The 24,746-nt window shown below is 62.2% G+C and overlaps 1 protein-coding gene across 1 annotated transcript in view; it reads right to left on the bottom strand.

Annotated features, from left to right (window-relative positions):
* Positions 1-354: 354 nt before the first annotated feature.
* Positions 355-24,746, bottom strand: part of NKD1 (NKD inhibitor of WNT signaling pathway 1) — a 62,809-nt gene continuing 38,417 nt past the window's right edge. The window contains 8 exon segments of the mRNA XM_016147590.2: positions 355-1,867; positions 1,869-1,900; positions 2,614-2,741; positions 3,996-4,080; positions 4,433-4,580; positions 9,375-9,467; positions 11,225-11,331; positions 24,070-24,136. Coding sequence (XP_016003076.2) covers positions 1,310-1,867; positions 1,869-1,900; positions 2,614-2,741; positions 3,996-4,080; positions 4,433-4,580; positions 9,375-9,467; positions 11,225-11,331; positions 24,070-24,136 — 1,218 coding nt within the window. The 3' untranslated portion in view covers positions 355-1,309.

Below are 24,746 nucleotides of genomic sequence, written 5' to 3'. Positions count from 1 at the left end.
AAACTCTCCTCAAAAAACCCAATGTGAATGTGTGTGACATCTGTTTTTTGCTGGGTCCCCAACTAACTGGTTGATAGTGATGTCTTCCTGGTCTCCCCAGCCCCTCATCAGACAAAAGCTGCAAAGAGACACTACTCCAGGGGCCACCTCTGGCCATGGACCCCATTTCCCTCCAAGGTTCTGTACCCTGGCGGGCCTCTCCCAATCCGTCAGACCCCAAACTCGAGAAAGGACCCCAATGAGAGGCAAGTGACTAATCGCATCTGAGACAGCGGCCTCAACAGGACGCACACACAGGGTCCCATCTGGGCTGAGGTGTCTCAAGAAGCAAACCACCGACTTCAGCACGCCGGAAAAAGTACCTGAGAGTGTATATTTATAGAAAGATACATAGAAATGGGCAGATGGCGTCTAGCTACAGATACAGAAAGGGCTGCTGGAGAAGCACGCCGGCACGCGTGTGTGCACCGACCGGAGCACACGCCGTTTCCACGCCTCCCACCGCGACCGGCCGCGCGCCACTGCGCGGGTGTGGAAAACCACGCCCGAGCGTGCGGCTGGTTCCCTCTCTGGAGGTTTCCAAAACGAGAAGTCCAGTTTCAAGGGCAGGCTCTAAAGGTGTGTGTGTGCGTCTCTCTAAAGTGAGGAGGAGGAGGGGGAGGAAGGAGTGTATTTTTATGTGCCCGGAAGAGAGGGTGGGACCAGCGTGGGGCCAGGGCGCGCTCTCACTGGAGAGGTGGGAAAGAGGAGTCCAGAAAGGACAGCTCGGGTTTGGGACATAAAAACAGGACAGCCGGGAAGGGCACGCGTCCGCAGTCTGCTGGAATCCGCTGTAGCACACGACAATCAGTTAAGGGCAAAATAAAATCAGAATCATACTAAGAGGTAGCAGCTGTTTATCTTCTCGGAGATTTCGAGGGTCTCTGGAAGCCGGGCCAGGTGAGGGTGCTCTCCTGGAAGAGACGGGGAGGGGCAGAGTCCTGGCCGGGGGCTCCCCCCCGGGGGCTGGGAGGGGTGTGGGCCTGCGTGGGAACCTGCAGCGGGGAGCCCCCGGGAGCCTCTGCCATCTACAGGCCATTTCCAAACCCAGAGTCACTTCTTGGGAAAGTTATGCAGTCCCCGCAACATATAAATAAAAGTTTAGTTCTGTGTTTCCATATATCTTCTACATGGAGGCTAGCTGAATATTAGTGGAGTAACAATAATTATTAATAACAATAATCGTCATAATAACAATAATTAATAGAATAATGATGCCTGGGGAGGGGGAGGGGATCCTTCATATGGCGGGGGCGGGGCTCGGGGGGGCCTATGTCTGGTAGAAGTGGTGGTAATGGTGGTGGTGCTCGTGGTGGTGGTGATGCTCGTGTCTCTGGACCGCCTGGCCGGCCGGGCTCTCATACACCACCACGGCGGGCAGCTCCCTCAGGTGGTCCCGCCCCACGACGGTGCTGCCCATGGCCAGCGGCGCCTGCAGGCCCCGGCACCCCAGCTGGCTCTCCTTGGCTCGGTGCTTGTGCTTCTTGTGCCCCAGGGGGCCAAGAGTGGGGAGGAGGGCCGGGCTGGCGGCCAGGTGGGCAGGGGGGGACATTGCAGAGACGGTGGGTCCCAGAGGGGCTTTACTTCTTGCCCCTCTGGGCACGTGGCCCACACCCACACTCTTGCCCTGGGCCTTGGGGGACCTCACAAAGTGCTTGCCCCCGTCCTGGGAGACCCGGAGCCGCTGCTGGACCTCCGAGGCCTTGGCGAAGGGGGCGTCAAGGAACTGGAAGGAGCCTGGGTCCGCGCCTTGGGGCTTTCGATGTGGGACGTGGATGGCTTCGGGCTCGTGGGAGCGAGATCGAGTGGGGTTGGAGGTGCGGGGGGGGCAGTTCTGACTTCTGGGCCACTGACGGAGAGCCTAGGAACCAACGCGACAGGTATTTAATGAGCACCTGCTATGTGCCCCAGAAATGATCCCTGTCCCCAGGTCACCAAGACTGATTAAGGCCAGCTGTTCTTTGTCAGAGTGCCCCATCCCCACTGCTCCTCCCTGCCTCAGAGAAAACCATTCGGCGCCGGAACTTGCCATCCGCTAAGTGGGAAGAACTGGATCTTGGCTAGGTCCCTAAAAATAATTCTCTTCCCTAGAGAATTGCGGGAGGAAGGCAGACAGAGACAGATAACTATCTCAGGTCGTGGGGGCAAGAGGTAAGCTTACAGAGGTACCCCACTGGGGAATTAAACAGGAGGGGGAGGGAAGAGGGGAATTGGGGGAGAAATTCCATGAGCTACCGTGTCATTTATCTCAGCAAGAGCTAATAAACCGAGCGGCGTCTTGCTTGGTGAACTGGGGGTCCCCATCGGAAGAAAGAGCGGGCGACGGGGGGTGGGTTGGGCTGTGGCACCGAACTCCTGCTTTTCATTGTATAACAAGCCCTCGGATACCATTTGATTTGGTTCACTTTGAGCATGTGCATTTTAGTTTTTATAAATGTTTTTAATGTCCTCTCCTGCAATGACATCTTTAACCTGTCCAGTCGAAGCTTCGTCTTCCCCCAGACCGGGGGGGGGGAACGGTGACCACCCCCCGCCTGGCCCAGCTGGCCACGCCCTCCCCTCACCTCGCCTTACCAGGCCCAAACTGGGACGTGTAGTTTTCTATCCCGGCGAGATCTAAGTAGTGGTTTCTCCTCTCGATGTTCTCGTCCACGCAGTGGTGGTAGCAGCCAGGCTGCTCCGGGCGGCTGTCACCCTGGAACCTGTCGAAGGCAAGTGAGCGGGTGGGCGCTGGCCCCTGGGTGGGGTTACAAACACTCCACCAGGACAAACACGTCTGGACCCTTCATTCCTCTCCCGCTGGGTCTCGTGGGGGAAGGAGCGACCGCCTCGGCACCCCGGATCCCCACTTCCTCCCCTGCCAGTGGAGACAGAGACCCCTACCTGGCCTCGCTGGGCCTTCCGCCCCGGGACTACACAGGGACTTAGCTCTGCACAGGCGCAAAGCAAAGGAGAGGGGTCATCGGTCAAATCTCAAGGATGCCCAAAACCACGCTTCCAACCACGCGTGCCTGCCACAGGCAGACGGCCCAGCACTGGCCTCGGTGCCCAGGGAGTGAGGGCAGCAGATGCCCCCAAGACACAGACTCCGTAACCTGCCCCAGAGCCCAGAATGGGCCTCGCCTGCGTGTTCTGGGCTCCCTGCCCCTCCCCTTCGGGGGCCTCTGTGATCTGTCCGCACCCACTTCCCTGCCTCCCCCTACCCACAGCACAGCCCCCCAACATCTGCAGCCCGCCTGGGTGCCGCCGAGCGTGCCCCCCTCCCCCACGCTGGCGCTGACACGCCCCAGGTCTCGCGGCACCGCTGTCCGGCGGTTCCTTTATCCCACTGTTTGCCCAGCGCCTGTCTGGCCGCAGCCCTTCTCTGCCCACCCGCTCTTCCTTCCTTGCAGGCACAGAAATCACACCAGGCGGAAAGGAACTGCGACCTCACGATCCCTCACCCACAGTTCTCAAGTCCAAGGAGCCTGAAAACAAAGGTTTTTCACGGCCCACTCGGCAGCCGCGCCTGCCTTAGGCGGCTGGGAAAAGGACGAGTCTTCATCTCACTCACTGTGACTCTTCCTCCGTCCCCCTGCACAAACACCAACGTGCGCCCCGACCCCGAATGCAACTCACAAACACGCCGGGAGCGCCTTTCCAAACCCGACAAAGGCTGAACCCCGAAACCGACCTGGTCTAAACTGTTTCGGGTAAAGCAATGTACACCTACACTTACTTTTCTTTAAATTTAGTTCAGAGTGCTATTATTATTTTTTATTATTATTATTATTATTATTATTATTATTATTATTATCATTATCATCTTTAGTGGAGATTTGTGAGCCTGTCCTCTGAAATCACTGCCCTCCCGAAGAGAGCAGACGGGAGCCTCTACTCGAAACCCCGCAGGCGCAAGTACACAGCAGGTGCTCAACACGTGCTGCTCAGGTGCCCGGGGCGCCCGCCGATCATACCTGAGCGGGGCGCGCTGCTTCTTCTCCCAGCTTCGCAGCTCCTCGGCGGGCTTGGTCTCCGCCCTGGGCCTGGTGCCCTGCAGGTCTGAGTCCCCCCCAAGAAACAGCCAGGTGAGCTGTCTGCTCCTGTGCCCGCTGGCCTCCCGGCCCTTCCCCGGTGTCCCGAGCTGCTGGCCCCAGCAGCCTCCCGATGGCTCTGGGGTGAGGCTTCTCAGAGCCAGGACTAGACAGAAGGGTCTCGCAGCCCCCTGTCCTGCAGGCTTCCCGCCCAGGCTCCTGAGCTGGGTCTCTAGCCCCTACTCCACCCCAAGCTGCACCTCCAGCGCTCATGGAGGGCCTTCCTGCCTGAACCCCTCCTGTGGCTCCTTCGAGGACCCACTCCAGCCCCCGCCCCCACGCAGCTCCCAGGACCCGCTTCCGCGGCCCCCAGCCCTCACCGGGGTGACCGAGAAGGACGCCCTTGGTGCCCTGGCTCCCGTCGGGGGCCACGGTGAGCTTCACCCGCAGCGTCTTGCTGGACGTCGGGGAGTGGTTGACGGAGGAGTCCACCACCTCGTAGATGGTGTGCAGCAGGCTGGTGATGTCCTGGGCGGAGGGAGCACAAACCGCACGTGGCTTCAGCCGCGGTGTGTTCCGGGCGGGCGTCAGGGGCCGGGGGAAGCCCGCAACGCCGAAACCCTCGGGCTCCGCAAGCCGAGCCCAAGGCCGAAATGCAGACGTAAGGGGACCACTGGGAGGGGTCCTAGGACGCAGGCGTGAGGGGGCAGGGAGGGCCCGAGGGGCTGAGAACGAGGGCACCTGGGCTCAGCAGCTGCACTGGGCCCCCAGAGAGACTATGCGGAACCCGCGGGTTAAACTCGCACCCCTCCCGGGCTGGGCGGCCCTGGGGGGCTTCATGCCCCCGACTTCAGTCTGGGCAGCGAAGGCCGAGCCAGCTCCCAGGCACCAGAGGGAGCCCCCAAGGTAGGCGCTGCCTGTCACAGCGACAGGGGAACTGGGGGGTGGGACAGGCACCCGCGAACTGCTTCAGGTCTGATGAGCACCCCTGAATGCAACATGGAAAAGCAAACGTGTCCCTAAAGATAGACGAGCTATTCCGTGAGAACCCGACCAAATCTCATCTTCTCCCTGGGCCTCGGCTGCCCCTCATCCAGGGGACGGAGGGTGGGCCAGGCCCCCTCGCTGGCTCTCCCTCTGCCCAGTTTATACCAGGGGAGGCTTCCCGCTTCGCGTGAAGTTGGAAACTTCTGGAAACGGTGTTTGCTCTCTATAGGTCACAGGCACAGATGGTCAATTACCTGTCCGGAGACGCTTCCTGAACACGGACACACTCGGCCCTGCCTTTACCCACCACCCGCCAGCCCTCAGGCAGCGAGTCGCCAGCCACCGCCATGGCCGGGCAGCTACGTGCGTGGGGCCAACTGGGGCGCTCACTTGCCCCCTGACGACGCAGGCTAAGGGTCCCCTCAGAGTAGCCAGAAATCCAGTCTCCCGTTGACTCTTCAGAACCGTTAATATTGGCAATTAATTAATTTTTAACTCCCCCTCTCCTCCCCCAGCCCCCGGCACCCACCGGTCAGCTTCGTGTCTCTATGACGTTGATACTCTAGGGACCTCCTGTAAGGGGCATCACGCGGCGTCCACCTTTTCACGACTGGCTTACGTCATTTCGTATAACGTCCTCGGGGCTGGTCCACGCCGTAGCATGTGCCAGAATTTCCTCCGTTTAAGGCTAGCCGTCCCTCGTGTGGACGGGCCGTGTTTTGTTTACCCATCACCTGTCGGTGGACGCGTGGGTGGCTTCTTTTTGGCTGTTGTGAATGAGGCCGCACAGGCGTCTCTTCAAGAGCCTTTTGCCAAGTTCGGGGGGTTTACGCCAAGGAGCAGAATTGCTGAGCCATATAAAAATTCCGCATACATGGCGCTTTGAGGAGACGTCACGCCGTCTTCCACGGCGGCCGCGCCACCCTACGTTGCTGCTGACGGGGCACGAAGGCCCCGCTGCTCCACGTCCTCGGCCACGCCGGTCGCTTTCTGTTCGTTTTCACGCCAGCTCCGCGAAGGGGTGTCCGGTGGGAGCTCAGCGGGGCGCCGACATGCACGCCCCTCGCGATCGGCGACGGCGTGCATCTTCTCACGGGCTTAGAGGCCACCTGTCTATCTTCTTTGGAGAAACGTCTATCGAGGCACTTCGCCCCTTTTTGATCGGATTACTCCGTTTTGGGTTGCTGAGTTTTAGGAGCGCTCTACGCCCACCCTTCTGGATGTCGCTCTCATCAGATACGACGATTTCCAAATATTTCCTCCCACTCCACAGACGGCCTTTCACTTTGTTGGCTGTGTCCTTCGAGGCTCGGAAGTTTTTAATCCCGAGGTACTCCCGTTTTTTACTTCTGTTGCCTGTGCTAATGTTGCCTGGGCCAGCACATCTGGGGGATACTTTGGGATTGTGGGGGCAGCGGGTTGGAGACCCAGGGTCTAGCCACGTGCTGGCTCACGCGGGGACCCCAGCTCTTCTGGTGAGGCCCACAGAGGTCTCTTCTCCCTTCTCTGTCTCTGCAGCTGCTCCACACGGCCACGTTCGCCCCCCGCCCCCCACCCCGACACACGCCCCATCTGGGACGCCCACGAAGGCGGTGCCACTGTCTTCATTTCACAGACGAGGAAACTGAGGTCCACCAACATCATCCTGCAAGCACTGCACGCCAGGCCTGGAGCCCCGGTGCGTGACCCCGGAGGGTCACAGCTGATTCAGGGGCCAGGAGCAAGCATGCTTCAGCCTGCCTAGCTGCAAAATCCACGCTGTCAGCCGCACAGGGCCTGGCACAAAGGAGCAGGTGCCGCGAATGCTTATTGCACGAATTAAAACCTGAAGGATCAGGGGGGACTTTCTTCGGAGTTGGAGAGTTGGCCTAGATGCCAGCGCTGGGTGGTGGCAAGCAGGGCGCTGGGCGCCCACCTGTCCATGCACACAGAAGGGTGCGTGCTGAGGGCCAGAGCCAGAGCACGGGGAGGGGGGAGCGGTATTCACAGCCAGATCTGAGGAGTGGCTTTGGGGCTAAAAATAGACCAGGGGAAACACAGGGCTGGGTCCCGCCCCCCAGGACGGGAAGCCAACGTCCTCACTCCTGGGCAGGAGGCAGACAGACCCGGGGCGGGCTTTCTCCGAGGCCGGCCTGGGGCACTCCGCTTGCAAACCCCCACTTCCTTAACCTTCCCACTACCGAGGGGGGCAGGAGGGCGGGACGCAGAATCAGAAAGCGGCGCCTGCCCCCCGGTTTGGCAAGGCCTTTCACGGCCCTGCGGCTGCTGACCGGAGTGGGAAAGCTGAGGTGGCCGCCAGGGGCCGTGTCGTCCTGGCCGCTGCAGGTGTCAGGAGAGAGAGCGACGCCACCTCATCTCGAGAAGCCCAGCCAGGTGCCTGGGCGGCCTTAGCAAACAGCAGGGCCAGCCCGGGTCAGCTCGGCAACCCAGGTTCCGGCCCAGCCGCGTCGCCCTGTGACGATGATGACCCCACAGCGGCCTTGCCCAGATGGACCGGAGAGGAACGGCGACCCCTCGCCCAAAGCATCGCAGCTGGAAGGGACTTGGGGTGTCACCTAAGCCACCCCCTGCCTCCCCGGGGTCCCAAACCAGGGAGTGTCACCATTATTTCCCAGTGCCCAGGCTCCTCCGGAGGCTCTGCCCGCTCAGAACCCACCAGCTTTCCCTAATGACAGCACTTTAACTCCATTTCGTGAACAAAATCTACCCCCATCCCTATCAGTCAATGCGACTCAGGCATCGAGTAACTCCCCCAGCTCCGGAATGAACACGTGGACCCAGAATCGGCCCCTGAAAGCATCACGAACCCGTGGCCACAATGACCGGGTCAGGGCCAGGCATGCGACTCAGTGGGAGCCGGTGAAATTTGGATCTGGAACGGGCGGCTGACGTTCTGAACTGGGGGAGTGGCCGAGAGGACGGGACCGAGGGGACACTGTCCGTCCTCATCTTGCTGCTGACAAGGGCGGAGCCCACTCGACCAAAGAGGAAGACAGAGGAAACAGCTCGGAGAACGGCGAGTCCTGCCGACACCCAGCCTCTGGAGCCAGCCTCGCCGGAGGTCAGAGCCCGGGCCGAATTTCCCTTCCGTGGGCCAATAATGCTCCTCCTTTTGGCTGATGGCGGCTTGTGTGGGGATTCTGTAACTTACACCCCAAAGAGTGCTGAATGACCACGAGTCACTCATAGCTTCCTCCTCACCCCATTCGAACAACCCCTAAACCCCAGCCAGAGGAAGAGGTGGCCTTTGGTCACCCAGCTGTCCCCTCTGGCAGCTTCCCCTGCACCACCTGCAGCGAAGAAAAGACTCAGCCCTGAACCGGGACCAGGAGACAAGACACAAAGCTTCGGTGCCCTCTGGGGACGGCCCGCAGCCCTCGCTGCTGGAAGGAGGGCGGGCCGGGAGGCAGCCGCACTCATCCCAGGCCTCTCTGCAGGTCTGCAACAGGTCCCACACCTGGAAACAGGGCCTCCTGGGGAGGGAGAGGATGTCAGACAGGAAGACGGAGGACAGAGCCAGGGAGGCGGAAGAGAGGAGACCACGGCCCAGGGCAAGAGGGAGGCGGCGGCCATCGCCCTCCTCGCCTCGGCCTCGGCCTCGTCCTCGGCCTCGTCCTCGAGGCTGCCGTGGACACAGCCGTTCTTCTCCGTCACTGAGCACACCACGCCTTCCGATCATCTTGCAGCGGTCAGGGCTCGGCCCACTCATCAGACCGTCCCAGCCGCAAGTCTGGGAAGTGCCACCGCGGCTCCCCAGGGTGCTCTCGCACCTCATTGCAGATGCACACAGTAGGTGCTCAGTGTGCAGACACAGGCGGGGAGAAAGGGAGGAGAGGGATGCGGAAGGGGGGCTGAGGGGAGACGCCGGCCTGCGGGGGGGGAGGGTGATGAACGGGCGGAGACAAGGCCACGGGCAGGGCCCCCGCAGGGCCCTCGGGCGGGGGGAGCTCGTCCCTGTAGCGGTGGGCGGAGGCCGGTGTGTGCCCACCCGCCCAGCTCCTGGACGCACGGCTGAGGGGGGAAGTGGCCTGGCCGGCCCCTCGCCCACCACGGAGCTCGGGACCACGGAGGGCAGGAAGCAGGACAGGGCCCCGCGGGGGCCGAGGTCTGCCCTGCCTGCTGCCCTCCCCGGGGGAGCGGTGCCCAGCTGGGCGCAGGGGGGCCCGACTGCCCCTGAGCTCTGTCGCCTCTCCCCACTCGCCTGGCAGCTCTGGGACGCCCCTCGGTTCTCTGCGAAGCACCAGAACGCCTTGCTCCCACCCACCCCTCCTGGGGGGCAGCCGGGGCCTGAGCCCCAGAGCGCGGCCCGTGGCAGGAGGCCAGGCAGGTGCTCACCTCGCGGGTGACCTTGCCGTTGTCAAAGTCGTACAGGGTGAAGGTCCACTCCTGCCGGCTGTCCTCCTCCACGGACACGTCACACTGCAGCTCCTAGACAGACAGATGACACACGGGTGTGACGGGGACGTGTGGAGGCCAGGTCACGGGGCTGCCGCCTCCCCACTGCCCTCCCCAGACCCCGTGCAAAGGCAGGGCCATGACCGGGGTGGGGCCATGACCGGGGCGGGGCCATGACTGGGGCGGGGCCATGACCGAGGCGGGGCCATGACCGAGGCGGCGCGGGCCAGAAAGGCCAGGCCAGGCCAGGGACATTTGGCCCAGGGGAGGTGCCTGCAGCGGTGCTGGGCAGTTTCTGGGTCCCCAAAGCACAGGAGCGAGGTCTGAGAGGGGGCTCTGTGTCCAGACGCAAGGCATGGTGACGTCGGGGCCCCTGGGGTGGCCACCTGGAAGGCAGGAGAGGGTGACCACGAAGAACTAAAGTTGCGGTCGGCCTCGGGCGCCACCTCATGCGTGGTCAGCCCTCCACCACCCTGGACATGCCTTCTCTGCGCCTCAGTTTCCCCTCGTGTAAATTAAGGGAAACGACAGCACTGTCCTTACAGAATCATTGGGAGTGTTAAGCGGCCTGCCCCTTCCCTTGTCTGCTCGGCGTTCCCCTGCCTCTGTGGGCACGGCTCCCCACCGCCACCTCAAGCGCCCGCCTTTTGTGTCCGGGGGACAGAGAGCATGCCGGGGTGGGGGGCCCAAGCAGTGGTGAGCCTCTTTGCCCCTCCAGGGGACAAATCTGGGGGCACCATGTGCACCTCTGGGAGGAACCCCGCCTGCCCTGGCTGTGACCCACCCGTTAACCCTTTGCTGGCTTCCCTCCACCCCCGCTCCCGGGGATCGCCCCGGCCTCGTCTCGGGCTTTGCTTTGGGAGAACGAGAAATAGTGTGGCGACTGCCTGGCACAGAGAAAACGCCAGTTAATGGCGGTGGCTGCTGTCGCCTTTGCTTAGTGACTAACGCAGCGGGACGCGCGCAGAGGCTGGCTGAACCCCAGAGTGTTCTAGAAGGGATGGCCGTTTTGGGAAAGAGACGCTGCAGACGGCCTTTCAGATCCACAGAGTCTATGCAAACGAGCAGCGATGCTCCCGGACCACCCGGCTGCAGGCCCGGCCGCGGCCCGCGAGCCCCGCGACGCCCAGCCGGCATGGCGTGAGGACCGGCTCGGCCCCCCGAGAGGGGCGCTGCCTGGCCTCAGGATGCCGGCAGGAGAGTGACCGAGCACAGCGTCCCTGCCCTTGGCCTCTGCGGCGCAGGGCCAGTTCCCTCCAGTTCTCGGGCAGCCCACGGCGAGGTCCGAGTCAGCCTCTCCTCAGATGTGACGTGTGCGCCTGGCACCCGCCCAGCGCCCTCTGTGCTGAGACAGGGGTTCAGGGGGCCCGGCACTCGCCCCACACACGTGCCCACACGCACATACACACGTGTGGGCACGCACACACATGCCCACTCGGCGTTGACCTGATTCGCTCTCCCTGCCTCCGCCCCCTCCTTCTCCAAAGATAGCTGGGGTTCAGAGCTCAGAAACACCTGGCGAGTAACATCCCCGTCCTCGCCTCTGCCCCTGCCCCCCCCCCCCCACTTCTCAGGTGAGGGCTCCCCATGGACCTTGGATGAGTCCCAGGCAGTCGGCCGGCCCCTTCCCAGACACAGACCCTTTCAGGCTTTCAGAGAAGCAAGACGCTGGCCTGGCCGTCCCTCTGGTGGCCCCAGAGGGGGGACGGGCCTCCACGAGGGGCGCCTAGGCCTCTGCCCTGAAAAGCACCACGGAGAAGGGAACCGTCTCTCCGGCCCAGGATGCTCACCTCGAATTTCAGCGGCTTCCTAGAGCCTGGGCAGGACTCGGTCGGCTTCTCCATTCTCTTCTCATCTCCGCTGGCCAGCCCGTCGGTCTTCTCGGGGGGCAGGGCCACTGCAGGGGGAGGCAGGTGAAAGGCCGGGTGTGGGGGCCGCCTCGGTCTCCGTGGCTTTGTTCTGGGGGGCCCCCTCCCGCCTTGCCCATTTGCTGGAGTCAAAATCACTCTGTTCTCTGGCCTCTGGCTGTGTCCGGGGCTACCTCAGCGGAGAGCCCCTCCCGGGGTGCGTCTACGATGGCCACTCAGGTGACCCAGTGGGCGTCTCAGGCCACCATTCTCTGCCCAGACTTCGTAGTCCAGATAAGGTGCCTGCGGCCACTCACAGCAGTGTCTGGCCAAGGGGCCAGTGGGAGGGGGCGGAGGGGTGCTTTTGGAGCCCGGAGAGGAAGCTCCCAGATTGCGGCCACAGCCTCACTGCCTTTCATGCTGACATTCTGGCTTCCTCCAAGACGCTACCTGCCTGGGCCCAGCTTAAGACACGCTGATGGATGCTCCGGAGGAGCGACAGAAATGGAGCTCAGTGGGGCTGGTGAAGGGCACGCGCACGCATCGGGGCGCCTGCATGAGCGCACGCGCACGCATCGGGGCACCTGCGTGAATGCGCACGCATCGGGGCACCTGCATGAGCGCACGCATCGGGGCACCTGCGTGAATGCGCACGCATCGGGGCACCTGCGTGAATGCGCACGCATCGGCGCACCTGCGTGAATGCGCACGCATCGGCGCACCTGCATGAGCGCACGCGCACGCATTGGCGCACCTGCGTGAATGCGCACGCATCGGCGCACCTGCGTGAACACATGCACATGCCATGGTATTCAGAAACCAGCCAACCCTGGGCATTTCCTTCGGCCTCTGCTCGCCCAGGGAAGTCTTCGCCTGCCCAAAGGTCATGGTCCTTTGTCCAGCCTTCCGGGAGAGGTGGGGAGGTGAGCTTGTCTAGAACATGTTCATGGCTTTTCTGACTGTTCCCTTGGCTGCCCTGGGGCAGTGACTCCGGTATCCTGTTCCACAGGTGAGCACACCGTGCCTGGCTCCACTAGGGAGACTGCCCCTGACGCCCGACCTGACGATGGACCAGGAGGGTTGCACGACAGCAGAGATGCCCGGGCAGTGGCCCGAAAAGGAAGCCTGGAGAAATGAGGCGACCAGACCGGGAGACGAGATGAGGGCCTTTGCGCATCTTCCCTGCCCCTCCCCCCACTCACACAGCCCAGGCTCCTCCTCGGCTATTACAGGGATGAAGTGGTCTCTCCCTCACAGGGCTCCGGAGCGGGGGGCAATGTGAAAAGTACCTGCTGAGCACAGTGGCCTGTATGCAGTAAGTGCTCAATAAATGCCAGCTCCGCGAAAGATGTAGATGGGCCGTGGTCCCAGCTGACAGCCCAGATCCAGATGTTCCCCTCACCCCAAAACGGCCCCACCGCAGACACCCTGGTGCTATCACGACCCGCAACATCCTCTCTTCATCTCCGCCCCCCTACCCCCTCCCCACCACCCCGGAGGGCGGGGTTGGGGGAGCAGAGAAGAACCAGAAAAAGAAGAAAGAAAAACAAAGGCCAGCTCCATCTTCAAAGCTGCTGCCTCCCTCCGCAGAGGTCCTGGCTAGAGATGTAAGCCGACCAGGCTTATCGAAACCAAACTTCAAGTTCAAAGGGAAGTTATCAGAAAACCACCTTTAGGTTCAATGTTGCCTTTCAAGTTCCACTTGATAAAACCCAAAGAAAAGAAACCTCTGTCGGAGCTCCCTCCTCCCCCGGAGCAACCCCCTCACCCCGGCCCCTGCACACGGACAGCCGGTCCTCCCTCATGTCCCCCGCCCCCGCCGCCTTCGCTTTCTCCTCTCGCAGGGAGGAAGAACATGTGCCCCCAGCCCCCCGCTCCCTTCATGTGTCTTCCCCAAGACCAAGGTGGCCTGGATTGTCCTCCACCGGCAGGCCCCTCATCCCACACCGCTGGGGGCCCCTTCCAGCGTGGTAGGACTGGGAGGCAGCCTGCCCTGCGGCCACGGGGACCAGGAACAAGACAGCCAGCATCCCCCTTGTCCCAGCAAAGGTGGCCTTTCTCCCTCTCACTATTCCCAGGGGCCAGAAGAGGGGTCAGAACCGCTGAGAAAGCCTCACGGGCCTCGACTGCTACAGGCAGGAGCTGGGACTCAGGCCACTCTACACCACATATGAACCCCCCAGAATCAAATGACACCAGACTGGCACCCGCCCCCAGCTGTCCCTGTGTAGCACAAATTGCCATCCATGCACTGTCGGGCTCCCAGCGGTCGGGACCCCCACAGGCTGCTGGGGTCCGCCCTCAGCCAAGAGGATGATTCATTCAGCTGTCGAGATGGGCTTCGGTACCAGGTTCTGAGCCCTCTGTGACTTCTGTTCAGCCCAGCAATTTGTTTTTCCAGAGATGATCTTTTGGGGGGCATAATTTCAGGGGGCCTCTGATCGCTCTTCAGTTGCAAGTCACACCACGGGAAATACTGCTAATCGGAAAGAGGGCAGGCGAGCGGAGGGGAGAGGCAGGGGAAGAGGAGGAGGGGGCGGACGCGAAGCCTCTCACTGGCCCCCGCAGTACCTGTGGGTGACCGTGGCAGCGCTGGCGAGCCACGCCCCGTGAGCCTGTGTCTATGAATAAAGGTTTATTGGGACAGGGCCACGCTCACACGCGTTGGGTAGGGCCGCTCCTCTCCACGACGGCGGAGCTGACTCATCCCAGCCGAGACCGTGCGGCCCACGGAGCCGCAAACGTGGACTGCCCCGGCCTTTCCCTGCAAAGCGTGGGAACCGCGCGGCAGCCGCGCAGCGGTCACGGCCACCAGGGCACCCTGACGGGCACGGTGCGGGCTGGACCTCACCTGCTGCTCACCTGCTTGACAGGAAACCCTGCGCGGTCCACGACCTGCCCGCCCGGGCGCCGGAGCCGCAGGAGACAGGCAACACCAGCTCTGCTTTCTTGAAAGCAGTTCTCAGCCCGAACGCGGCTGGGGGCAGCGCGTGGAGCGCCCCCGTTTGGAAGCCGCTCCCTGCCCGCTCGCGCCGGCCGCGGGGAGCCCGCTGGCTGTGTTTACCAGAGGAGGGCTCTCCCCGCATCAGCTCGGCCTGGCGTCGCCCGCCCCCAGCAACTGCCAGATTAAATGCATTACTTGACCATCTTCACCCGGGTCCCTTTGATGTTCCCTTCTCATGCTTCAAAATACCTTTTGGAGGAAGATCAGACAGCATTAAACAGAATTACTAATTAATTAAGCAAAGTTAAATTTTAAACACTGTTTGTTGTGTTAGCCAAAAGCCTGAACAGAACAGACTTTTTTCCTCCACCGAGATCAAAGGCAGTCTCGTCCCTCTCCCCTCCCCCAATTTAAAAAACAGGAGGGGTGGGGGGGGGAGGGAGAGAAACAGGGTGCTGCGGAGCGCGGGGGAGGGCGAGGGCGCACCTGGCTGGCAGCAACTCCATCCCCCACCCCTACGCCACCCGTGGGCCCGAGGGGAGGCACCCCGGACTCATCTGGGGTGCCACGCTCGGGGAGCCACAGTCACTTTCTCCATACTGTTCCCCTGGCAAATAGCAGGACCCAGGGATCCGGACGGCACAGCCCACCCAGCACGAGCCGCTGGCGGCGGGCACCACCCAGGGCCGAGAGACGAGGCAGGTCCGCCCGCCCGCACGCCGCCTTCCAAAGCGGGATGAGTACCCCAGGGCTCCTTGCCCTGGGCTCGGGTCAGAGTCCTCCAGGGTTGCTGGGAGACTGGCCCCGCGAGGCAGGCTGCGCGCTGCCCGGTCCGGGAGATGCCGTCCCCGCCCTGGGCAGCACAGACTTGCAGACCGCTTCTGACGTTTCTGGACAGATGGCAGCAAGGTGTCCTGAGGAGGGGCCCCTTTTCCTAGTGTGCGCACGTGCATTGCTAGCTGAGTGCTGTGTGAACCATTCCGTCTAGCCCTGGACTCTACAGTCCTATCCGGGATCTTGCAATGGCCTCGCAGGCGCCGGCCACATCCACGCGGCCAGCACACGCATTTCTCGAGAGCTGGGGTCCTGCTGGCGACTGGCCCTGGGTGGCCCCCAGTGTACGGCACATACCATACACGCCCAGACGGTCCGCCGCGGTGTGTGAACTGCGGCCAGTCCCTCAGGCCAGCACGAGGGAGGCTGCATGACAAACACACCATAAGTCCTGGCTTGCTTGGCACTGGCATGGGAGAGGGGATGGCCTGTTCCTGAATCCTGCACTTGGGCTAAAATCCAAACCCCGAACGATGCCGGCAAATCCCTGCTTCTTTTAACGCAATCCAGAAAGGCCTGGTTGATATTAAACTCTGGACGCAGAGACAAATTTGAAACATGCTTATGACTAAATCAGCCCGACCGAAGAGCAGAAATGACTAAGGCTCAGGTGCGTGGCGCACACCTCTCTCAGCCCGGTTACCTGGCAAGCGCTCAGGTCGCACAACGCGAGATTCAACACAGCCGGGGCTCCCGTGCCGGCGCTTGGACACCCGCCCTCGGGTCCCCACTGTCCTTAATCGTCCACGTACAGATTATCTGCCGCAAATATCTGCGTCTCGGGGTGGCCTGCCCGGCGTTTCTGACGGCCCAACCCCCGACAGCAGCTGTTCGAGGGGACACAGATGAATTTTAATATTAGCCTGTGCCAAATATAATTAGGCGGGTGAATCCGCCACCAGTAAAAAGAGACAGATATCATGTGTTCGCTCCAGGCCACATGGTCTCCTGCGTTATCTGCAGGAGGCTCTCCGCAGGGAGGGAGAGTCCCAGAGACGCACGGCCGTTTGTCGGTGCACGCAGCGGTGGGCTGGCCTGGCAACGCTGGTGCCGCGGGTGGGTGCGCGCCTCATTTCAGTGCGTCCCCTCAATGACACCGTGCAGGTGTGTTACCGTTTTCGTTTGACAGAAAAGAAACTAAGCTTAACAAGCAAACTCGGTGGAGCCATTTCCCTCCTGAAAACGATCCGCCTGCCGCCGCCGCCGCCGCCTCTCGGCTCCCTCTCCCCACCGGAACTGCTTCTCATTTTTCTGACCCTGGCGCGCTCCCCTCACGCCGTGAGCCCTGCCAAGAACAATCGTTCCATCGCTCCAACTCCCGCTCGCCCTCCAGGTCTTCAGCATGAGCCTCCCCACCCCGGGGAAGCACGCGCTCTGGGCCGGGCGAGCTCTCCCTGCGCAGCGGGCCCATGTGACTCGTTATGCAGGTAACTGAACCCGCCTCCTGTGGGCCAATAGAGAGGACAGAGCCTGTCCCACGTCGTCACCATCAACGCTAAACGAGAGCAAGCAGCAGAGCTAGGATTGGGACCCGGAAGATGGAACAGCAGAGCTGAAACCCCGGGGTCCTGATTCTCTGTCACACCGCAGCGGAGGACACCTGTTCCTGCCCGTCCTGGACCATTCTCTTTCTGCTTCTGCTCGTAGCATCTGGGCTTCCTCTGGTGGGCCGCCCCTCACCCCCTCTCAGCTCACACGGTGTATGGGGGGGGGGCTGATGCCCTCCACTTCAGCACCAAGCCGACCCAGCTGACCTCATCCTGACGGCCGCCGTGGTGGCCCCTAAGTCAGCGCCTAAGGGGACTTCGTGGTGAAGAGCAGGAGCTAAGCTTCTGCACCCCTCACCGCACGGGCCCTCCCACGCTGGAATGGGCCCGGGCCATGTGTTCGCGTGGTCGTTCGCTTTTACGAGTTTTTAAAGTAGGTCTTGCATCCTCAATCCGATGAGACCGCTGTCTCTTTCCATCCTGATGACCCATACAGCCCCTTGGTGGTCACGTGGTGTTGCAGTAAACACAGGCATTTCTGGACTCCGGCTAAGGGGAGGTGGAGTTGAGGATGTATTTATTTAGGTCTCGTGGGACACACACACACACACACACACACACACACACACACGCATTGTAGCTCACAGTTAAAAGAATCATGCATTCTTTTTCTTAAAGAAGCCTCCCCACCCCCAACCAAACAGGATAAGCTTGGGTTCCCACGACACCTAGATCCACCTGGCCAGTTAAGTGAGACGCAAGTTTCTGCACAAAGTATTGAGACGTGGGCGCTCCGAGGACGTGCCTACGGCTGGGCCGTCGTCTCTCTGCCACCTTAGGGGGAGGAGCTAACAGAGGGCAGAGGGCGAGACGACCGAGAGGGACAGAGCGGCCGTGAGCGAGTGTGTGCGTGAGGATGATACGGCTCGAGCTGGAGGAAGCGGCCGGCCCTTCTCAGGCAAGACCTATCCCAGGAGTTTGCAATTTCATGAGCCAAAGCTCAAGCGAATTTGGGTAGAGTATCCAAAAGGACCAAAAGAATCCAGAATTGACTATCCATCGCTCTGAGCCCCTGCTTTTCGGGAAAAACCACCACATCTAAGATGGTGATCTATCCAACACAGGGTTCTCTAAGGCGGTTTCCGGCAGCCTCCGCCAGAGAGGGGCCACGTCTATCCGAGACCAGCAAGGTCACTCGGGCTGTCTGTCTGTCCGCCGCCCCACCTTCCCAGCTGCATTGCACTGTAAGCGGATTTTATCTAAGGGCCGATTGTGACCGAGGGGAAAGAGGAGAGGGAGAAACAGAGGGGCAGGAGAAAAAAACCTCCCCAACAAACAGCATTCTGGCCTTTTTTTCCTCATCAGAGCATCAGGCTGATGGCCACGCTACTTTGAGGTTCAAATAAGATTGAGACGAAACATCTGTTCAGGGCGGGAGGGGGAAATGCTGGGAGAGGAAGTGGGAAAGGGGGGGAAAAAGCCTTCTTTGGGCTAAAAATATCATGTCCCTTCCCCTCGCCCCCCGTCCCTGCCCAAGTTAAAACATGTGATGAAATTCAACTTTTAAAACCTAACCCCGAGCTACTTGAAACTATGAAAGCCTCCTCGGGATCTGACACAAGTCAGAATTTCCACTGTTCAAGCTGAGCTTTTATGAAGAACAGACTTAAGAGAAACTGCTGTCGCCGCTGAGCCCTGGGCTTCTGGGGGGACGGCAGTGGAGTGGAGTCAGCCAACTGACTCTCGCCAGCAGGACGGGCTCTGAACTGACTGAGAGAAGCCAGCGGGGTGGCCTGCCTGCCCCCTCCGACTGGGGGTCCCCGCTGCTCTGCAGTGCACTCCCCTCCTTCTCAGGCTTCGGGCAGACAACAGGCAGCCCCTGAGACTGACCAGCCTTTCCCAGGAGCCACCTGTGTCCCCTCTCTGTCCACACTGCACCAAACCGCGCTCCCCGAACCCCAGACTCGGCGGTCACCCGCCCCCTCGGCATCTCCACTCGGATACCCAACGGGGCATCTTGAACCCGACACGTCTGAACTCAAAGACCTCGACTGTCACCTGCCAAAACTTCCACTGCAGAAGGGACAGCACCTTTCCTTAGTTCCTTAAGCCCGAAGCCTGGGATGCATCCAGGGCCCCTTTCACACACACACTCGCACACTCGCTCACACACACGCGCCCAGTTCCATCCTCCTTCCCAGCCCCGCAGCGGTCACCCCAGGCTGGCATGACCGCGGTCACCTCCTGCCTTCATGGCGTCCCTCCTCCCTCTGCATGGCCAACCTTCCCAGGAGCCACCGTCGGCTTGTTCAAACGAAGGTCAGAACCTGGCGTTCACCCATCTAGGACTGTCCAAGGGCTTCTCTTGACCAGCAGCACGAGCCCCGAGCACAGGGCCTCGCCCTTGCCGGCCACCCCGCCCTCTCCCTCCCTACACCCCAGCTCCTTCCTTCACCTCGGGGTTCTGCTCGCTCCTCCCGGCTGCTCCCCTCCGCATCCGCCCGTGGCTGGCTCCTTCCCGGAATCTTCATCTCAGCTAAAACGCCGCCTCCTCACAGAGGCCCGGTCACCCTCCCCCCTCCACAGGGCTTCACCTGCCCAGAGCACCACTGCCAAAAACGTGCGTGCCCGCTGCCCGGCGCGTGTACCCACCGCCTACCTCCCGACACGGACAGTCCTACGGCAGGGCCACCTGCCTTGCTCACGGCTGGGGACCCCGGGCCCACGAGGGCCCCCACCTGCAGCAGGTGCTCAGCCAACACTCGCCGAATGAGGAGCTAGAGGCCTGAGTTCTGATCTAGGTCTGCTGTGTGGCCCTAGACAGGTCACATCCCCTCTCTGGGCCTCTGCTCTCCATCTACAAATGAAGGAGCGTCTCAGCTCTGTGAACCACTGACCTCTCAGGCCTGGGAGGGCTGGCTTGGGCCTTGAGCGGCATCCACAGGACTAGCCTGTGTGGCCTGAGGCTTGGTCACCGGATGTCAGTGACTGCACAGTGCCCACTTCATCCTTCTAGTGAGTATTTATTGAGCATTTATAGCCTGCCAGACCCTGTGCCACACACAGAGAGGGGAAGGGGCCATTCAGAGACTCTGATAGGATTAAAGAAGCTTTGAAAACAGGCCTTTGATCTGGACTAGCAAATGCTGATCAACAGGCCCGCCAACTCCGTCCAGGAAGACGGAGCCACGAAACAAGTACCGTGACGGGTCACGTACGCGGGGCGCTGAGCCCGCACCAGCGCTGTCCTCTGGGCCCACGTGAAGGACCCCAGTCTCCACGGGAGCCTGGGGAAGAAAGGCTGTGGCTGCCCCCAGCGAGCGGACTGAAGCACAGAGAAGTCAAGCGGCTCGCTCGAGGTCACACAGTGAGTCGTGGCACAGCCTGGCTGAAACCGGGGTCTGACCTGCAGAGTCCCAGGGGGGCAGAATAAAAGCAGGGGGAGAAGACGCCTCTTGTGGACTCTGGTGGCGGAGGCAGGATTCGGGGCCCGTGCACGTCGGGACAGGCCCTGGGTCTCGGTGCCGGCACTACTGCCTGGTTCCAGGCACGTCCACCCTGGGGCCGGGAAGCGGACGCCCTGCGGGTCCTGCCAGGTCAAGCGCAAGGGGGGCCAGGCAGGACAGCGCAGCTGGGCCCACGGGGAGGGCGCCCTTCTGGGCAGGGCGAGCGGGCTGGACGGGTTCTGAGAGCCGGCCTCCTGTGGAAGACGCCGGGCGGGTACCATCTGCCTGTGTCCACCCCCAGGCAAAGGGGACAAGGACTCAGCACCTGGGCATGGATGCCGAGGGTCAGTGGGCAGAGGCCAGAGGGCGAGGCAGGGGTCGGGACAGCACTGGGTTGGGGGGAGCGGGGAGCCCCAGAGAGAAGGGGCCATTCGCAGGCCTTTCCCTTCCGACAGGCGCGGAGCACCAGCTGCAGCCTGTGCCGGGTCGGGAGGACACCCCGAGGCCCAGCACTCCCTGGGGGCCGCTCAGGGGGACAGGGACCTGCCCTACAGGCCTGGCGCCAATTTTCACCTCAGGCCACAAAGCACCGTCTGCCACCACCTGTCTGCCACCACCTGTCGCCCCGCCCCAATGCGGAGGCTGAGAAGCTAGGTGGGTGCTGGAGGGAAGTGTGGGGTTGACGGCCCCCTGTCCTTGCAGGGTCAGCAGAGGGGGGGTTCCATTCCCCTTCTCCCTACTGAAGCCACAGGTCCCGCCCCTGCCACGCCCGGCCAGCTCTGAGCTTCGGACTTTGATGGTTACTTTGTTCTCTCCACAGTTCAAAAGGACCTCGGCAGCCCTCAGCCCTCCACGAGCCCAGCCTTAATCTCCCATCCCTGGTGCTCCCAGCTGGCCAGTTAAGGCGGTTAAGACTCTGGATTAGGGCCGGCTTTACATAACAACGCAGGAGTAAAGCCATCCTCTCCTGGGATGGCTAAAAGACTTCTTTTTATCTTCACTCCTCAGATGGCCTTTTTTTCCCTCCCTTAAACAGCCTTCCAGCCCGCCAAGAGGCAATGAACTTGGCCAACAGGAAGACAAAGGAGAGATTCAGGATTCGGCCCAGCCGCACAGAGGGCCACCTGCAGCTCCACTCCGGGCGACGTGGCTGCTTCTCCGTGGCCAGGGCTGGGCAGCACCTGCTCTCCCCAGCGCTGGCCGAGTGGCGGCCTGCCGCCCACCACCGTGCTCCCCGACCTGGCGTGAGCAGCCAGGGAGCCACGGACGGTCCCCGGGCCCAGCTCCCCGCTGGGCACGCGAGCCGGAGCAGCCCGCCCTAACTGCTGCGGTCACTTACGGTGTTCTCTTGCTAATTCTGCCTTTAGCCTCTCATTTCACGAGGAGCGTGTGGTTACAGGCTCGTGGAAGGCGGGGCATCCCGGCAACGCTGAGCCCTCCCGGCCTGCTCCCCGCCTTCGGCCCGCTCCCCACGTGTGGGAGCAGCTGCTGTTTTTGTCCGTCGAGGCCCCCAGCTCCACAGCAATACGCGTGGTATGGTACACACACGCACCTACGAGGGGACAGTGCCGTCCGGGCCTTGTCTCACGTAACGGATGACATAGCGCGGCGCGTCCTTCCGTGACCCGGTGTAACTGTTCCACGTTCCGCGCTTCGGCGCAAGCTTTTGTCTGAAGAAAAGGGGCTGGAATGCTTGAGCGCCAACGGCCTAGTCCAACCCCCAGTCGGGAAACTGAGGCGGGCGGGTGGCTCCCACCTCCCCCCTTCGTCGGCGGTGGCGCAGGTGTGCCTGGGCACCATCAGGGACAGGCAGGATGCCTGGACTCCCTCGAAGCCGGACACGCAGCCGGTGGGCCACAGGGCCAGGCCGAGCGCCACCGCCCTCACACCCTTTGCCCACGAGCTGGGACCGTCGGGCACCTCGTATGTACCCCCCCCCACTAACCAAAGTGTGTGCCACCCCCACAGTGGCTCACTCGCCTGCGAGGTGCCCACATCCTCTGAGCACCCGCCGAGTCCTGCTCCACGTCCCCACCCGTCATTACAGAGGGCGAGGGGGTCCGGAGAGGGAGGGACCTGGCCAAGGGCCACGGCAGGTCACCGCCGGAGCTGGGAGGGGAGCCAGGTGGGCTCCCAGGCCAGTGCTCTGTCTGCTTCGTGGCGACAGGGCTCAGGCTCTGAATGCGGACACTTGACGAGGTGGCTCCCCCTTTCAGAGGGAGGGAGACCCCGCGGGCAGGGTCGTGTCTGTTCACGTCTGTTTGTGGGGAAAGACGTCACTTCGGACCGAGCTTCAATGGGCAGAGAAGTGCGTTGTTTCGGGCAGTGACCCGGGATTCAATAAATGATGGACAGAGAGAAAGGCGGAGGGAGAGAGAGAAGGGCGATCGATCATTGGAGGACGGTTACATGGCTTAAAGGATGAGGGTCGGGCGAAAAGCAGGTGGGCGGAGGAGGGGTGGGTGACGGCTGGAGCGGCAGCCGGCCGGCTGGGCGGGTGCAGGTGGGTGGGGCGTGGCTCAGTGGATGGGCTGGTGACGGAATGCGATGCCTGAGTGACAGGTGGGTGAATGGAGGCCGAGAGGACAGCGAGGGGTTGGACGGACAGTGGGTGAACGTCCGATAAGGGACTACGTGGACGGGGGGGGGGGGGCGGTGAGCGAGAGCAGGAACCTGCTCACAAGTTACCGTGCGAATGAACAAATGGATGGAAGAACAGGACGAGCGCTGAACCCCCGGAAATCGATGCCTGAGGCCGCCTCGGTTCCCAGGGCCGACACCCTCCACGCCTTCGCCTGACTCCCCAGATCTCTCGGCACCGAGCCCTGACATTTTCCCACGGAGCCAAGGACGACAGCCGAGGCTCGGGGGAGTCCCTGTTGCACCCGCCAGACCTGCAGGCAAACGCTCGAGGGAGACAGACAGCCACAGTCCGTCCGTGAAAGTCCTCCCCTTCGAGCGAGGCCTGTTTGTAAGCGAGCAAGGTTTGACAGCTAGTCCCCGGCCTGCCTCCAAGCCCTGGGCAACTGAGTGGCTCTTAAAACGGTGTTTCTCAAAATGCAACGTGCAGACAGGTCACCTGGGGGCCTATGAAAACACAGCCTGGACTCGGCGGGCCTGGCGTGGACACTGAGCCTACACTTACAACAGCTTTCGAGGCCGATATAGCCACAGTCCTGGAGTGGGGCCCGGGCTCCCTGGAGAATCTCTTGGCACTGTCTGCTCTCCCCTCAAGGCCCCACGGGACCCCAAGGACTAGGTCCCTCCCAGAGACCCTTGGGCCCCCGGCTCTCCTGCCAGCAGCCCGACCCCGGCCCCCGGCAGAGAGGGCCTCACCGCCCTAAGTCTAGCAGTTCCCTCCGCGACCGGGAGCAGTGGACGCGCCACCCCTTAGCAAACACTTCCCTTGCACCGCCTCGGGGAGTCACGCAGGGAGAAGGCCCTCATTCCCGTTCTGCGAATGTGGACAGGAAGGCTCGGGAGGGGTCACGTGGCGTCCCCAAGGTCCAGTCAGCAGGCCAGTGGCGGCCGGCCTCCTCCCCCAGTGGCCTGACTCATTCTACAACATAGTGGTCCCCTTGAGAAAGAAAGCTACAGAGGAGAGAGAGGGGCCGGTGTGTGTGTGCATGTGTGTGTGTGCACACATGTGAGTGCATGTGTGCATGTGTGTGTGCACACACTTGTGCTCCAGGTGAGCGACGTGAACGGAGAGCTGGGGGCACGTACTGGCCCCTTCGGGCAGTGCCCCCCCTGCCTGACACTGAGGGGCCTGTGAGTGGCCGCTATGATCGCCTCCCAACAGAGAAGCTGAGGGGCCACAACCTGTCCGGGGCTCCACAGCTGACAGAGCGGGGCCGGCACGGGCACGCAGGCGGTCCGGCTCCAGCCAGGCCTGGAGCCCGCGAAGCCACACTGCCCAGGTGCTCCTCGCCCCGCCCCGGACCCTCACCAGGAGGCAGAGTCTGACCCCCCGCCTGGCGTGCGAATTTTCCACAGGGTACTCGGGACATGTGGTAGACCAGACGGCCCCGTCCCCGCCTTGCTGGTCCCTAGGAGAAGCGCAATGGATTCCAGTACCTTCCAGCTGAAAGTCTTCCTGTTCCTCCTCGCTGAGCGTTTCTCTGAAAACTTCACCCACGAGCTCCTAGAGGAAGACAAACGGGGTTGTTACAGAAGTCCCGGGCTCGGGGAGGGAGCTGGCACCCCGCAAACACGCGCCTGGCTGCTCGCAAGGGAGCAGGCCCCCGTCCTGATTCTCCCGATGGGAATTTGGGTCAACTGAGGTACGTCCTACCACAGTGGGACAGCTAAGCCCCACGCTGCTTTCCAGGAAGTAAATGTTCCCAGTCTACGGCCCACCGTGACACACCACACCGGACCACACTTCCACCCTCCACGCCCGACAAAGACAAACACAAGCTCAGAAAACAACTCTGCTCACGTGCCATGCTGAGCCACCTCGCTGGGCTCGGGACCGGCGAGCCTCCTCTGTCACCCCGACGAGAGATCTCCGTTTGGGTCCCTCCCCCAGCACAGGGCCCAGGCGGGCCGTGTCGGCGGGGTTACGAAGAGGGCCCGGCACGCTCCACGACCCCCGACCCCGAACTCGAACCCGAGCTCCTCCGCACAGGAGTCAGGAACGCACGCGCTCCGGCTTCAGTCACGCCTGCCAGGCCTCCCCGACACACATGCCGTCCGATCACTGATTCTGCACACCCCCCCCCCCCGTCCCCACACGTGACACGTAGATGTCT

This window comes from Rousettus aegyptiacus, unplaced genomic scaffold, assembly GCF_014176215.1.
Source record: "Rousettus aegyptiacus isolate mRouAeg1 unplaced genomic scaffold, mRouAeg1.p scaffold_m13_p_14, whole genome shotgun sequence".
Lineage (NCBI taxonomy): Eukaryota > Metazoa > Chordata > Mammalia > Chiroptera > Pteropodidae > Rousettus > Rousettus aegyptiacus.
This window is presented reverse-complemented; position numbering and strand designations above follow the sequence as displayed.